This window comes from Crassostrea angulata, chromosome 4, assembly GCF_025612915.1.
Source record: "Crassostrea angulata isolate pt1a10 chromosome 4, ASM2561291v2, whole genome shotgun sequence".
Taxonomy (NCBI): domain Eukaryota; kingdom Metazoa; phylum Mollusca; class Bivalvia; order Ostreida; family Ostreidae; genus Magallana; species Magallana angulata.
The window spans coordinates 48,455,585-48,472,634 of NC_069114.1; the positions used below are offsets into that span (position 1 = coordinate 48,455,585).

General features: G+C 31.5%; 1 protein-coding gene across 1 annotated transcript in view; it reads right to left on the reverse strand.

The window, feature by feature from the left end:
• The window catches only part of LOC128181239 (uncharacterized), a 48,834-nt gene that overhangs the window by 14,512 nt on the left and 17,272 nt on the right, over positions 1 to 17,050 (reverse strand). Inside the window, exons 2-4 of the mRNA XM_052849551.1 lie at positions 15,985 to 16,066; positions 4,433 to 4,613; positions 2,870 to 3,087 (exon numbers count right to left, since the gene is read on the reverse strand). Of these exons, the coding sequence (XP_052705511.1) occupies positions 2,870 to 3,087; positions 4,433 to 4,613; positions 15,985 to 16,066 (481 nt within the window). The remainder of the gene's footprint in view (positions 1 to 2,869; positions 3,088 to 4,432; positions 4,614 to 15,984; positions 16,067 to 17,050) is intronic.

Genomic DNA, 17,050 nt, shown 5'->3' on the forward strand with positions numbered 1-17,050 from the left:
GCGGGTTTAAGGCCCGGTGAACTGAGGTTCAATATGGGTATTTACAAATACGTAAGACTAAAATACTAAGGGGCTCACCACGGGATATGTGGTTAAGTTAAAATACGAAACTAAATATATACAATGATGAATTCTAATGTGACACAGTTTACAGTCAAAATAATGAGATCTTAACTGTTTTATGGACTGTTAGTTGAAAGATATACAAAAACAAATCAAAATGGCCAATTTTCAGGTGCGAGTCAACTTTCTAGAGAACAGCAGGTGAGAATTTTATCTTCTTTATGCTGGATATACATGTAAGTATTCCGTGAGGATAAGACGCAACAACCGAACATTGCAAATTTATTTCATTACTTCTTTAAGGGGTTTTTTGTGTATTTTTTTCTTTCTTTTTTTTCTTTATTAATTTCACTTTGGACATTACTAATTTTCATGCTACTTTTGTTACTTTGGACAACATCCTTGTATCTTTTGGACAGCCCTAACCATGAAGGAGACTTCATTGCCTTAGCAGCAGACTCCTTTGTCATATATATGTCATATATATATATATATATATATATATATATATATATATATATATATATATATATATATATATATATATATATATATATATATTAACAAAATCAATCAATAAGCAACAAAATATTATTTAAGAAATGCATGTCGCGAAACCGTGAATGGTTAATATCAAATTCGATTGGCTACTATTCACTCTGTCCACAAAACAAGTTTTCTATTCAAATGCGTTCCTATCACGTGATTGACTTTCTATAAAACCTCTAAACAGGATACCCCAATTTCATTTAAAGCTGAACACCGCTCGTAAATAGGCACCGTCACACAGATACCTGGTATATAAACCCTTTGATTTCGTTACACCCGATTGCACACCTGAACCTCCTGGCCGACATGTAGTATTCCTTTCGTGGTCTTTAGATTTTATGCATTTTTTCCTATCTTATGTTCATTTTCTGTTCGTAAAAATTGCATTGACCAATTTATTTGATGTTAGTATTCTCCTGGCTTCAAAAAGGTGCGTAAAATTTGATAATTTCATCGCGACCGAGTAACACGGCGAGGCAAAATGTACGTCCACACAGGTGAGACTTCTACAGCAAAGTACTTTGAACTGTTTAGAGGTCTGTCCCTTATATAAGGGTTGTAGGGACAGCAGTGATAAAAGAGAAATATGGCGGACAGTGGCTATTTACGAGCGGTGTTCAGCTTTAACACGCGTTTCTCTACTTGTCCGCGCACATGGAGAGGAATATTAAAATAGAGTCTTTCTGACAAAGCCTTTGCCGATATTGTTTTGTCTTGGGCTAAAAATGAGATTTATTCGACGAACTAAGTTAGTCGAGTCATTTATCCGTGTTGAGTTATGACAATTTTGATCTGGAGGAAGCTCTTACTGTGGAGTATTAATATTATTGACGCGCTTAAAACAACTTTGTTGATGTTGTTTTTACTCGAGATGGTGGGCGGAGTTTAAAAAAAAGTGTGGAGTATGTACATATAACCCACACTTTTAACAATAGAAAACTCGCCAAGCTATCAATGGTACAATGTTGAAAATATAGGAGGAGTTCGGGGAAGAAGGTTTTTGTGAAAAGAAAACGTCATTTTTTACCAATTATTTGACCCCCAGGACTACCACAGAATTTTGGAAACTTTTTTACAAAACAACAGGACACCCCAAATCAAACTCCTCCAAGAGTTCAGTTTGCTGATTTTTAAGATGTAAGAACATTTGAGAAAGTAAAACGTGACAGACAGACGGACGGAACAGGATAACAACAATATACCAGAACTTTCTTTAGAAAGTGCAGGTAAAATAATCTTGTTGGTTTTGATCAGAAATCGGTTGCCATTACACTTCTTCTTCATATAAAAAATATTCACCAAGTGATGAGTTCTAAAAATTGCTGACCTCCTGATTTGGTTCACTGATAATATCAACATTGATTTATTCAAACCCCATCTCTCTTAATTTAGCACATAGATTGGCTTGAAAAAATAAACGTTTGAAGACGTTTTACTATATATACGTAGCTTATATGTTTCTAATGGTACCCTCTCAATAAAATTTTCAAATACATGAGCAAGTCATACTTTTTGCATCGGCTATGTGCATATATTGCAGTACCTTTAACTTTTAAAACATTCTAAAGGACTATATATATATGATAAGGGCCTAAAATGGCCCCCTAAAATGAACATCATCATTTTAATATCATTCTCTGTTTTCTTAGTACAGATATGTATGTGATGTGTTTACATAATATTCATTTTGGTTCAAGTGCTCACAATTTAGAAATATATTTAGAATTTTTTTTTGCATTTTTAGCGTTAAACAGCTTGTTTTCAAGGAGTTTTTCCTTCCGAAAACATAGAGCACATTCTTGAACAAATAAAATATTTTAATCAGAGATGTATCTAGCCAAGACTAACAAGTGACAAAAAAATTTTCCTTGTTCAAGCTCTATTTTTCCCATCCGTATATAGATAAGAAAAATGTCAATTTTTGGCTGATTTTGATTGAATTATAGAAATGGCGTCACTTCTGACGTCATATACTGCCAGTAAGTGCAAATAAATCAAATAAATAGATGAAAACTAAATTTTATATCAACTCTTCTAAAAAATTGGTTAACATTTTATTGTACCCGAAACACTTAAAAAATGGTGAATTATGGGGGCCAAATTTAACTCTTATCATATATAGTTCTTTCGACTTAACAATTTCATGTCATCATCATTGAATCTCTTCCTAGTCTTTGATGAAACAAGGCCGTATAAAGTCAAATAATCATATTAACAGATATCAAGTGAAATATTTTACGCATAAATATTATCTTACCGTCAGTTAAACTTTCACAAAGGAAAGGTCTATTCTCATCACAATCATCTGTATAGAGTTGTTTGTCAGTGAAGTTGTAATACACACACAAAAAATCAGAATATGCATTCTTCTTCAATGTGATCGGTAATTCAGTATCTAGAGATTGACAGTTTTGGGTCATGGTTTTGTTGAAGGAGGACCACATAAATCCGTCGATCCACACATCTTGTAAATCTCTAGAAAGTTTAGAAAATAAAATCATCATTATTCTGAAATCATTTTGCCAGGGGCTCTAAAAGGTCTCTATCTCCAGTCGTAATTGTAAGAATTCGTTTATTTGGTTTTTTTTATCTTCCATTTTGAATTGAACATAATGTACACAATTGCAAGTGATTCACTCAGGCAAATTATTTGGCTTAACCCATAAACAAGCACAAGGCACAAGCTTAATTTATTTGTTTATCAATTAAAATATAAGTTTATTTTATTGAGGAATTTCTAACTTTAAGATGACATTTAAGCCCGAAGTCGCCAGCAGTAATTATTATTTTTTGCTCCTTTCCAAAAATATGTAGTACTCTTCCAGAAGTTAAAAAAAAATAAATCGGAAAGGGTCACATTATTGCAGTTTGTCATTAGGTTTCTAAAAAAAGATTCAAAATCTAAATGAATTTTTTTCTCAATCTTTAGAGAATCTGATAAATTTCAATTTTATTTTTTTCCTTTTGAAGAGACATTACAGTTAATTTACCATATCTTAATTATTTCTTTTTAAAAAACAAAACTACATGAAAATGAAAAGAAAGCAATCTTTATATATGTGGTGACAGTTTGAATCTTTTTACTGATATGAAAATTTGCGTGGAATTGCGTGTAAGTTATTTTTGGAATTAAATATATAAACCAGACCGACTAGAACTAACTTTGCAAAAAATAATGAGATGGCGCTAATGGGCATTAGTATAATCGTAAAATACAATTTTAATTTCTTAAATTATATAGTATAGATTTGTCTAGTTTCTTACTATGGTCCATTTAATAATTCTAACAAAAATAAAAAAAAAGAACAAAAAAAAACCCCAACCCAAACAAACAAACAAAAACGTCAGGTTTTTGTGGTATCCCTAAACCTAAAAAGCCCATTTCCAACTGGTTATATAAAATCTGGTGTACCAACAATATAACATTTCTGCCTCAAGAAAGTGGTTTACTTAATTCCTATAAGTGAATGTATATACGACAGTATGGACTTTCATTATTTACCTTAAACGTTATTGCTAGGATTTCTAATTATATATAGTGGGTCATCATTCGAAGGATTAATTTTGTTTTTTTGAAATTGATCTTTTCTATTATTCCCTAATTGTTTATTGATATTGATCTTTTCTATTAATCCTTAACTATAATTAGACTCTGACAAAATAACGAAATATAGACCCATTCTATTAAATTGAAAACATTGAAGTTCTTAAAAAATAGCACTATTTATAGATTTTTCTACAGTTGCAATTGGGCGAGTTAAAACGCTAAGTTTAGATATTTAGATCGCCAATACCTTTCCTTTAAATGATTTTTACGTACCCTTTAATATCAAGTTCGTTGATTATTTTTAGGACATGCCAATACAGATCATCTATAAGCTGCACTTCAGTTTGGTTGGACAGTCTAGCTAGAGTCATATTGTCCCCTGAACAAACGTTATGCGCTGTGTGCCAGGTAGTCTTCGGATAGTGCACCCGGTACCGGCATATCAGGTCTTCGGCTAAAAAAAAATTCCCTTTTAGCAAATTTGAAAAGGTCTCTATCTAAACATTAAAAACCCGATATAGATGTATTTAAATTTATCTCTAAGGCAACATTTACTTGCTTTACCAATGTGCTTCATATTCTTAGATAAAAAAAACCATTTATGCCGAAGAGGAGAACACTAGTTCTCAATTGACTTATAAAAATTAAAAAAAGTGAAATAATGAGCTTAAAGGTCACCTGAATACAATACAACTCAGTTAGAAATTCATTAAACGGAATATTAAATGGTAACGCAAAAGTGGCAAATATGTTGCTGAAACCCAAGATGCTGAGAGCGGTGCATAAAACATTACTCTTAAGATATGATGCATAAACATGCAAAGGCTTAATAAAAGTTTTTTTTATTAATTGACTTGTTTAATAGACTATTCCTGGATCCTCATGAACCTTGGGGCCTCATTGCTCTTTGTAAACATGCTCCCAATGTGAATGCAATTGTACTAGTGAATGAAAATACGATATTTAAAAACATCTGCATAACACTTAATCTTTGCACATGGGTCAGATATTTCCTGACTCTGGTTTCCATTCCCATGTGCTTGATTTTTTGCTGAATTCCCAGCAGTAAATATCCTTAAACATAATATCGATTTCTTTTCAACAGTTTTATCAAAAACTTATGATCCCGGGGGTCGAGAGGTCACGACTTTTACAAATCATTTTTGTCTTAAAATTTAGTTTATTCAAGTTTATTTTATTAATTTAATTAAGTTTCTTTACTGCAAGACCTTTAAATATATGACAATATTACTTTTAGACACCTTATTTTTTTTAATTAGATCTAATTTACCTTCACAAGTCAGGTTTGTATTAATAAGGATTCTTTTTCAAACTTAATATACAATACTTAAAGTCGGTATTTCGAAGATTTTTCAAAAAATAATTCCCAATCATCCCTCATCGTGGCCCCATTTTCCCCCCAGGAATCATTGTTTGAATAGTAACTTGCATAAAATTTCACACGAGTGGAATGTTTGCTGCAAAAATTCTTTGTAAAAATTGTTAAAATGGTATTTCTCTATTTATTGTTACGAAAAAAAAATCAACTAAGCCTTCAACCCTTAGGGACCATGATTTGAACAAACTTGAATCTACACTACCTGAGTATGCCTATAACAAAGTTTTATTTTTTTCAAAATAAAATGGGTTTTAACGAGAATATTTTTGGGAAGACTTCTTTTGCTATTTAATTCACTGTTAACCTCTCCCCCATTGTGGCTCTACTCTGCCACAGATAATCAGGATTTGGTTATATTTCAATGCTTAGACACACTTTTCTGAATTTAGAAAATATTTTTAAAATACTTTTCTATTTTTATTTATGTGTAAACCCCATAATATGGCTACACCAGGGGATCATGAAATAGAATTTAATACTACCTGATAATGCTTTCACACATTCTTGCAAAATGGTTTTAGGAGAGTTTAAATTTTTATATCTTTGTAGAAGTTTAGTTGCGGTTCAGAAAAAGGAGATTAAAATGTGAAAAATAAACGATAACGACGACATCGATGACTAGACCACAACAAGAACAATACCGAACAACGGACATTTCGATCAGAAAAACTCATTTGAGTCTTTGACTTAGGTGAGCTAAAGAGGTTTTTAATATTTTTTTAATATTGATATGCATAAATAAAGATATAACGCGAGCTTATGAAATTATAAAAACACAAAAGAGTCACATAGCTATCTAAAGCTGAAAGTTATACACACTATAATTTGAATCCATAATGAATGAAAACGCATGTTTTTGTTTACGTAAAAAAGTTACCTTTATGCTTAAAATTACAATGCTGAAATTGATTGGGGTATACAAACCCCCAACAAACTTATTATTGTGCCAGGAAAGTAATGCCTTCTTTTAAATATTAATCCATCATGTTACATTTACAGCTTACTTTAGACTCATTAACAAAAAATGGGTGAAGGGTCAACATCTTCATAATTGCTACATTGTTTCAAGAAGGAAAGGATACAATTTCTTCTGAAAAGCCAAATTTGACGAGAACGCTCAAAAGAAGACAAAAACAAAATGTGTGAGTAATCAGAGACGTATATACTTCCCTGGAACATTTACATGTTTTTTCTAAGGGTTATTTCTAGTTCGTGCAAGTTTAAAACAGACAAAAGTGAGGGAATCGGGAATGACAAACGTACATTGTATATTTACAAAATCGTGGCGGATATATAATTTACGAAACAATAACAACAACATGATTTTGCACAGACATGAGCAATGAAATTAGTTTCGCTCTTCCCTCATCACCATTCGAGAAAAGGCATCGAATTGCAAAAAACCCCACTTATTTCTTTGTTAATTTGAGTTATTTTGCAAAACGCAGTGGAAAAAAAAGTTCAACTTTTTATTTCATACGACTCGACATCTTTTTTTTCTTCAAATTATGAAGATAAATTCTTGTTTAATTTTATTATCACGTGTATAGCACTATGCCGATCAATAACAACTTTTGCAAATAAAAACGTTATGTTTCTTTATGAGAAAAACAGTAATAGAATATAACTCTGCATTACAAAATATGTATCATGATTTTATTTTCTATAAAAGCATGCGTAACGGAATGGGAAAAATACAATGTAATGCAGACCAGATTAGGATTCGAACCCGGGCCCTCTCAATCTCTTGGCATGTGCTCTACCAACTGCGCAGCCATGTTACGGTGTGGTATGAAAATATTGGATTTAAACGTTCATAAATCGATGCATCTTTTATTAAAAAATACCTAGATATAAAGTTATAACTTTTTATTATGATATAAATGATATTTAATGAACTTATATAGTAAATGCCACTTCGTACATGTATGATACATGAGTACTCTGTGTTACTTATAATATGTGCTCGTTATTTAAGGAATGAATTTAATATTTATTTGTTTTATACGATATAAAATGGTTTGGGGCAGTTTACGCTTTATAAACCGCGAAGCGGTTTATAAAAAAGCGTAAACTTTTTCAAACCATTTTATATCGTATAAAAATGAATTCAATATTTATTTGTTTTATATGATAATATGTTTTACGGTGCTACCGTTCTGGCGAGCGCAGCAAGAAATACACATACCTTGTATCATTGTATCATTGTCAAATTATAGTTTTATTAAGGTATCAACGAACGTCGAAGAATTTTTGAGAGAGTATTGCTCTACAATTAGTATGCCTAAGGTACTAATTTTAATGGTTATGATACATACAGCACAACCCCCTACCGAGAGAGAGAGAGAGAGAGAGAGAGAGAGAGAGAGAGAGAGAGAGAGAGAGAGAGACAGACAGACAGACAGACAGACAGACAGACAGACAGACAGACAGACAGACAGAGAGCCCTGTACCTGTTTGTAGGTGTGTAATTCCCCACTTTTAAATTAAATGGTCTGACTGTATTAAAAGTCTACATAATTTTTTAACTGTATATTTTTTCATTTTATTCCTTTTTATTTAGTTCAAAATGTCCTATTGTTTATCTCATCCCTACTCATATACTTACCTGCTTACTGTACATGCATGTACAATTAGCTAAAAAAAATTCGATATGACAGTAAAGTATGGCTCTTGCTAGTATATATATATATATATATATATATATATATATATATATATATATATATATATATATATATATATATATATATATATATATATATATATAATCTCTATATGAAAAAAAATAAAAACAAATCATATGTCGATGAGGCAGGTGTCGGAGTCTATACTGAAATAACTGAACTAGTACACGCATTACAGAAGTTTGATCCACCTCTAAATTTATCGTGGGAAATAAAGCGCGAGAGCACTGTGACGTCATCCATGACTGTGTTTTTCTTTGTTTACGTTTCTCGACTCAATACAAAGGTATGGAAGCATGTAACAAATCTTTTAAGTCTCGCCAAAGCATATGCGGTTCTCAAAACGTGTCTTCAAACTTTAAGTCACCGTAAATTACGAGTTAAAAGTCGGCCATTTTTCGCATAGCACCACGGGTGAAAACATTAGAGAGCATTATGGGACGTAGACAAAAAATCTGCGCTCGGTATAAAATGGTTTGGGGCAGTTTACGCTTTATAAAACGCGAAGCGGTTTATTAAAAAGCGTAAACTGTTTCAAACCATTTTATATCGTATAAAACTAATAAATATTGAATTCATTGCTTATAATTAATAATATTATTATAATTGATTAATAATAATTATAATTGATTAATAATAATTATAATTATTATATTATTATAAATATAATTTTTTACTAAGCATTATAGATAAAAACGGTCATTTGACCTTTAAAATGACGAAAAATTGTACAAAATTCAAACATAACGTCAGGCGCATTGATATGTTTTTGACGTAAGTCTTACTATGACATAGGAAACATTCCTTATATGATATAAAATAATTTTTTAGCCAATCAGAAAGCGTGTTACAACCAGAATTAAATTATTTCTGTGTAAACTGCGTTCCATCAAATGATTAGTTTTTTAAAATTTGTTTTGACTTTAGATGATATTTAAACACGCAAGTTCCATACTTTACAGCCATACTGATACAAAGTAAATTTGAATACAGTCTAGTATAAGTAAGGAGGAAATTGAACATTATGTTGATCAAAGTGACATGCAGCCTCTTCATTTTTTATTTATAAAATAGAAATGAAAAGAAAAAGAAAACTAAACAGATAAAAAATCTATGTAGATATAGCAAAAAAGGGCTGGCCTCTAAAATAAGGGGCCAAAAGGGCTCTAAAGTCTTTTCATAATAACTCCTTACTGAAAAATAATTTGATATTAATTATAGAAGCAAAATGTTCATTGTACAGCTGTTTATCTAAACAGTACCATATCTAAGTCATGTGTTACGTAATTTGGGGTTTAAAGGACCAGAAGTCCAAAAATCTGATCATCAATATGTAGGAAAGGAAAAATATTTTGAAAGGCAATGTAGAAAAAAAGTTGCTCAGAATAATTTTCTTACCAATATGATACCTTAAAATTTTTTGTTGGTAGCCCATTATTACTGTCTTCCTTGGAAGACGGTATAAAGAGTTGAAATAATTTACAGTCTCCGGGCTGTGCACTTCCTCTCCTTTGTGATTGGTAGAAAATACATGATGTGAAAATTTACATTTATTTCATTGGTTGATATACTGTTCGGCACAAGGGAGATAATTTTCTCATGATTGATTTTACGTACGACTTAACAATTTTCGTAGATTTCAAATCTTAAAAAGTGAGAAAACGAAAGAACAAGAAAAATGGCTCTTAGTGAAATTCAGGCTTTCATTTTTCTGTTAACTATTTGAAAGCAATATTCTGTAACATCTCTTAAAATAATTGTTATTTTTGTTTTGATTATACAAATACCAATAAAATTTGATACGGTATGGCTAATATCAGTAAACAAGTTTGTATATTAGATACGGTGAAACTAATATCAGTAAAAATGAATGATACTAAATGCAGTTGTATTAACTTTGATTTTATTACAGTGATACAACCCTTCCTAAGATCTCATTTTACTTACTACAGTCGATTTCAAATAAATAACACGCTGTAAATAATTTTCAATTTTAAGCACGCAAGCTTAAAAGGGACATGTTTTTTAAAAAAGTTCGGCACGCTATTGCATGGAGAAAAAGGCGACATTTTTATAAAAAATAATTAAATTGTCTTTGCTATCTTATTGCTGTTAAGAGTTTGCTCTAAAGACGGTAAGCTTTTTAAAAAAAGTTAAACTTGTGTTCAAAATGAAATGAATTCGTATCTAAAATAATTTGAAAATTGTTAAGTCGTACTTGAACACATTAGAATTTGCATTTGGTAAGTCGTTCTTGAAATTGATTAGGGTTTTGTTAATTCGTACTTGGAATAGTTCGTATTTTGTTAAATCGTACCAAGAATAAATCGATATTTTTTTCTTTTTTGTTTTAGTTACTTATGTTTATCAGTTTAAGAACTTTGCTTCTTTAAGGAACTTCTAGCTTTACTTTAATTTCGACATTAACGGAAGACCCTCTCGTTGCTGTGCAATGAGCTTTGCTCTAGTTGTTCTTATTCTAGACATTTTTAAACCTAAATTACATATTTGTTTGTCCTTCGATTTCATTCAAACTTTCATGGTTTATTGTAAATTGAATTAAATTTCCAGAGCACAAAAAATTTGAAATCACAACTTCCGGTTTTGAGTTATTCCCCTTTTTCTAAAATTTTAGGGGCTATGCCACTCGAATTATTAAATCGAAATCTATGTTTTAGCTTCTTAACTTTTAAGTTTATTCCATAAATACATATAGAACATACGTTGTGCATAATTTTAAGGCCTTTCATTTGAGACCATACAAAAGGGGATTGCCCCTTCAAACAAGAGGCCCATGGGGCCACATCGCTCACCTGAGCAACAATGGGCGTTCAAAAGATATTGTGCCATATGGCCCGCGGTAGAATAACAAAAATAAATATTGTAAAGTATTCAAATTTTACACTTATTTTTGCATACATATATCTTTGACATTGTACCTTCATGAAATACTGTTTTTACACAGAATAAGAAAATCCTACGCAAGATACAGAACTAAATATTTGGTAGGGGTACACTGTTATATAACTTCTTATTCCCTGTATTTTCGTTCTGCCCACCTCCCCCACTTAATAAAGCGATCAAAATATATGAGAGCATAAAGGTACATTTTCTTCCTCAACTACTTACTAGTTATTGTAAATTTTTTTTAAATATAATAGTTATTGTAGTTTATCCCCGCAACAGACATGTGTCAGAACTATGGAAACTGTTTTAACGATGTCGTTTTTATTTACTCACTTTTCACATTATTCATTGTATAAAGAGGGGGGCCCCAGAGAGTAATTATATACAGCATATCATTCTTGAATTTTTTTGTGTACAAGTATTTAACATACTCTAATTCATATAGAATTTCTAATGATCAACCAAAATTTCAGCGTCAATCGTAGAATTAGCAAGATGAGCTCAAAATTTTGCTAAGTTTGAGTCATATTTTGTTTACATGAGTTTATTACATTCAGCTTAAGATTTTTAACTTGGTATTTCCTATTCGGCATTTAAAATGGAAAAAAATGAATGGCCTCAGATCTGTGTACAAACAAAGAATTGTAAGCAAATCTCTGTATCTTGCTTATAATTCGAAGCTTAACACTCAAATATGGTAAGTAAATAGAAATTGTAAACAATTAAACAGAAGAAGCATGCACTATAACAAATAAAGAACACGATTTATTTTAAAAAATGAATCATATACATGTATATACCGGCATATTTCCGTCAGCTATATTAAACTCTATTTAACCTGAATAAACTCGAGAAAATGCCGAGCATCTCAACAAAACATATTGCATTATTCTACCATTACGCAAAAGATGATACCGAATTACCGAGAGCCTGAATGAATTGCATTTGCATAGTTCTTTCTTAATACATCAGATGTTGCTTAATTTGCGCAGTTAAACAGTAAACTGTTTGATTTACCGAAGTCTCTGTTTGATTTGATACGTAAAAATCAGGAAATACAAGCGACAGTTCCAAGGTTAACGCAAAGCATAAATGAAAACGAAACGAAAATCACAACAAGCTAACACCACCGTCATATGTAAAAACTGTCAATATTTAGCCTCAATTTACTTCACAAAATCGGCACCAATGCATTTTCCCTTCGTACACGAACTGTTGCACAACAAACAAATTCATCATTGTCAGATCGACCCGTGTATCATATAGTGTCATGGCTGCTTTAAACAATGAACCTCGTTTTAGAATTACGGAATACGAGTCTTGGTAAAATGGGTAAGCAAACCCGGGCCGGGGCATAATAAAAGCCGGGCAGATCGGCAATCGTCAATTCCAATTACGCATTGTTTTGCAGCAATATTTACACGAATGCAAACATACTGGTCAGTAAATATCTTGAAATGTTAATGAGATTGGCAGATAATAACTGTCCATCTTTTGTTTTGCCCTGGCCCGGTCATGCCTACCCATTTTACCAAGACTCATGGATGCTATAAATTGCTTGAAACACGCATTTTCTTTCTTATTATTTTCGTAATAACTCAGATTTGAAACAAAATTAACCCATAATTTTTGCAATTTATATTTTCATTCCCATAAGGATTATTCATGCTAAATTACGTTGAATTTGCCTCAGTAGTTCTTGAGAAAAAGATTTTTTAAAATGTGCATATCTGCACAAATCTGCATATTTTAGATTTTTACGGACTTTAATTTCTTGATATATATTTATGAGAAAACAGCAGAAAGCACAAAACAAAACATGGAACGTGCGTCGAATTTCCTTTATGTACATGTTACCCTAAAAATCCGACTTAATATGCCCCTTTGTCACATTTATTTCAATTAAAATGAAAATAAAAATCTTAACAACATGATCTTACGCATATTTTATAAAAGTTTCTCCCGTTTGTTTCCTAGAGAATCACTTTTGATCTAATAAAGAAGAAAAAATGACATAAAAATAGGGTATTTGTGTATTATTGCATCATCGAGAGAAATAATATTCATTTCTGTAAATAAGGTTATTTAGTACCAAGTTACATAGCGGTGTCTCTATAAAATAGCACCATCTGGTGTAAAATTTAGACGCTCACTTTTGAATAAATTATCCCGCTGATCTTTGATAGCTTATTATTGTATTTTGAATATCCTAATCATATCAGCCCTATAGAAATGTAAGAGATGTCATCAATTTTGACTATTTACCAAATATTGACACCAGCCAACAATTTCAAACCTGCACATAGTCTTCGAAGTATTTAGAAAGATTTAAATACAGAAGTTATCTTAAAGAAGCGGTTACATATTTTTTTAGGTGGGTTCGATCTCTTTTAAAATACAATTCCTGACATGTATATAACGATGCTTGCTACCCTTTGTCACATTAAATGTCCAAACTGTTTTTACCTGTATATTTAATAATCAACATCAGGTGTCCATAGATTAATTTTTAGTACCTTAAACTCACTCAACTGGTTGGGCATTTGAATACCCGTGCTAGTGTAGTCAGTTTGGGCGTAGCATGCACCTGAGAAGGATACGCTGTCCTGAACTAGAGTTTGTTCAACAAAGTATTTACATCTGAGCATATTCTAACCAGGTTCTTCTCACTTCTGGGATAAGAGAGTTTTATTTCAAAGTTTGCTTATTGTTAATTTCAGTTGCAATGACAGCCAAGTTCTTTTTTGTGTTTTTGTTCATTTGTTCCATAAAGTTGTTTTAAACTTAACATATCGTTTAAGTACATAAAAACTGGTAATGTTTATAAAGTATACAAAGTAGCTGTAAAGTAACAATGGTCCGTAAACATTGTAAAAAGTGTGTATAGTAATTGCGTGAATTCAATGTAGAAGTAAACATGCTATTTGTATAATATATATACATGTAGTATGTGTAAAGTACAAGTATAAAAATATATAAGTAAAACATGAGTAAAAGTATGCATGCATAATATAAGTAAATACATGTAAAGTATATGTGTAAAGAAATGTATGTGTATGTGGAAAAACGTGCATAGAATATAACCCCAATGTATGGTATATACAGTTATGAAATTTATACTATTAATAGATCCCAGTATTGCAGTACCACAATTTGCAGTATTCCAGTGTCCATTATCATAGTATACCAGAACAACAATACTTCAGTATTCAAGAAACTCAGCCTTTAGAAAAATGGAACCACCATAAACATTCAACATTCAACTATTTAACAGTCAAGATTCACCAATTTTGGCCTGTCTTACACGGATACAGGACGGATGGTTTTGTGAGCCAACCGAGGCTGTCATTACGGACCGGTCAATAAGTGATACAAAACTTACATATATTTCTCTGTAAAAAGTGAATCACAAGATAAACAAATGTATTGAACAGTATTAAAATGTAGTAAAATGTTCAACTAGTTATTCTTTCTGACAACCAGCATGGCCAATCTGTGACAGTGTCTTAAAAAGTATAAGTGTAGGTGTAGTGAGGTACCTTAATAAAGCATTTCATTTATTCCTCAATTTGCATGGCAAATTTGTGACACCCTTTAAACATTTAACTCGCTATTAAACTTCTCATTGTTAAAAGAGTTTTGAAACAATTACACAAACTGTGTTCGACAAATAGTTTTCGTAAAGCATTTTCTTCCCGTCTTTTTCAAAACACGTTTTTATACAGGCTTTCAATCACAACACGTATTTACAACAAAAGTAGAACTGAAAGTTTAGGCATTGTAATCATTTGACACCAAATCATATATATTTTAAACTCGCCGCAACAACGGAAGACCTGATCGTGGCTTTAATATTGCCACGAGCTCTGCTCTAGTTCCCTTCTCTTTTAGATGTTGCACACCATTTGTGGTACAGAAATAAAAACAATGCTGATTGTTTCAGAGAAGAAGCTAAAAAATTGTCAAATGTTAACATGTCGCATAACACAAGCTTTTCGACGAACACCGATAGCAATAGGTCATATAAAGTGACCCCCCCCCCAAAAAAAAAAGGAGAATTTTTTTCGATTATTTAGCATTGTAACAAGAACAATCAAAGTACTTATAGTACTGAAAAGCGCTAACCTAGCTTCTGAATGTATATAAAGGATATACAGTGTATTTATAACATTTCTGCTTCTGTATTCGCACTATATAACCTTATCACTGCGTGGCAGCCCTTGCAATGATGTATGTAAGCCCCGTATATTAAATTTACAATAGCCCGTACGATTAACAATAGCCCGTGCAGTTATGTGCATAAACCTCTGAAAGTGGTTCCTTAACCAGTTAAAATGTATACTTCTGCTCGTAGGGGCGGTTATTCGATTCACCGGAAGTAGAAGTCAAACGACAATAAAGCGCTGAGCTATGATTAGCGCTTTAAAAAGGAAAACATGATTTTTATTTGGTAACTTTAGAACTATTAAGGTGGGTTGCATAATCATCTCACTAGAAAGTCAAGTATGAATTACAAATTGTACGCAGCCATTTAACTTGTGCAGTTATACGATAGATAAATATTTAATAGATAAACTATATATAGAAAAATAAGTAGATATATGATAGATAGATATATGATAGATAGATTGATAGATTGATAGATAGATAGATAGATAGATAGATAGATAGATAGATAGAAGAGGTCCTTTTAATTGACGTCTTTAATTTGATACATGTATGTGATCTTTCTTCAAGAATGGATTAAATTGTGTTCATACATAACTATCATTTTTGTATTATCGCCTCATACAAAAACATCAGTCATATATTTATTTTATTATGTTACTTACATTGTAAAGCTGGTCTGTACTGGCAAAATGTACTTGGTCCAAAAAAGCAGAAATAAAACACAAAAGGAAGAACTCTGCACATCTGTAGAAAAAAAAATATTTATTTATTTGTCAATAATTTAATTCTGGTTGTAACGTACTTTCTGATTGGCTTAAAAATTATTTTATATCGTATTAAGAATGTTGCCTACATGATAGTAAGACTAACGTCAAAAACGTATCAATACGCCTGACGTTACGTTTGAATTCTGAACAATTTTAAAGGTCAAATGACCATTTTTATCTACAATGAAGAGTAAAAAAATTAAATTATAAAAAATGAATTCAATATTTATTAGTTTTATACGATATAATGTGGTTTAAAGCAGTTTACGCTTTTTCATAAACTATTTCGCGGTTTATAAAACGTAAACTGCCCAAAACCATTTTATATCATATAAAACAAATAAAATGAATATTGAATTCATTCCTTAATTCAATCATTCTACCATTATATCCTTCAGTTTATTTATGCCTGTCTGTTTTCATGTCATTCAAGTTTGTCATTATACCCGCACTTTCTAAAGAAAGTTCGGGTATATTGTTGTTACCCTGTTCTGTCCGTCCGTCCGTCCGTCTGTCACGTTTTACTTTCTCAAACTGCTCTTACATCTTATAAACCAGCAAACTGAACTCTTGGAGTTTGATTTGAGGTATCATGTTGTTTTGTAAAAAGATTTCAGAAATTCTCTTTTAGTCCTGGGGGTCAAATAATTGGTAAAAAATGACGTTTATTCACAAAAAACCTTCTTCCTCGAACTCCTCCTACATTTTCAACAGTAGACAAATCATTTCTTGGAATATGTCTTAGAGTATCCTATAGATGCGCAATATGGTTTCGGAATTTTCAATTTTTTCCTGGGGGTCATTTAATGGCTGAAAAATGACAAAAAAAAAACTGGTTTCAAAAACGGCATTTTTTTGTCAGTAGCCAACTGATCCTCTAGAATATGATTGAGTGTCATATTGAAGTGTGATCAGGTTCCAGAATTTTTTTTTATTAAGGGGATCAGTGGGCAACAAAATA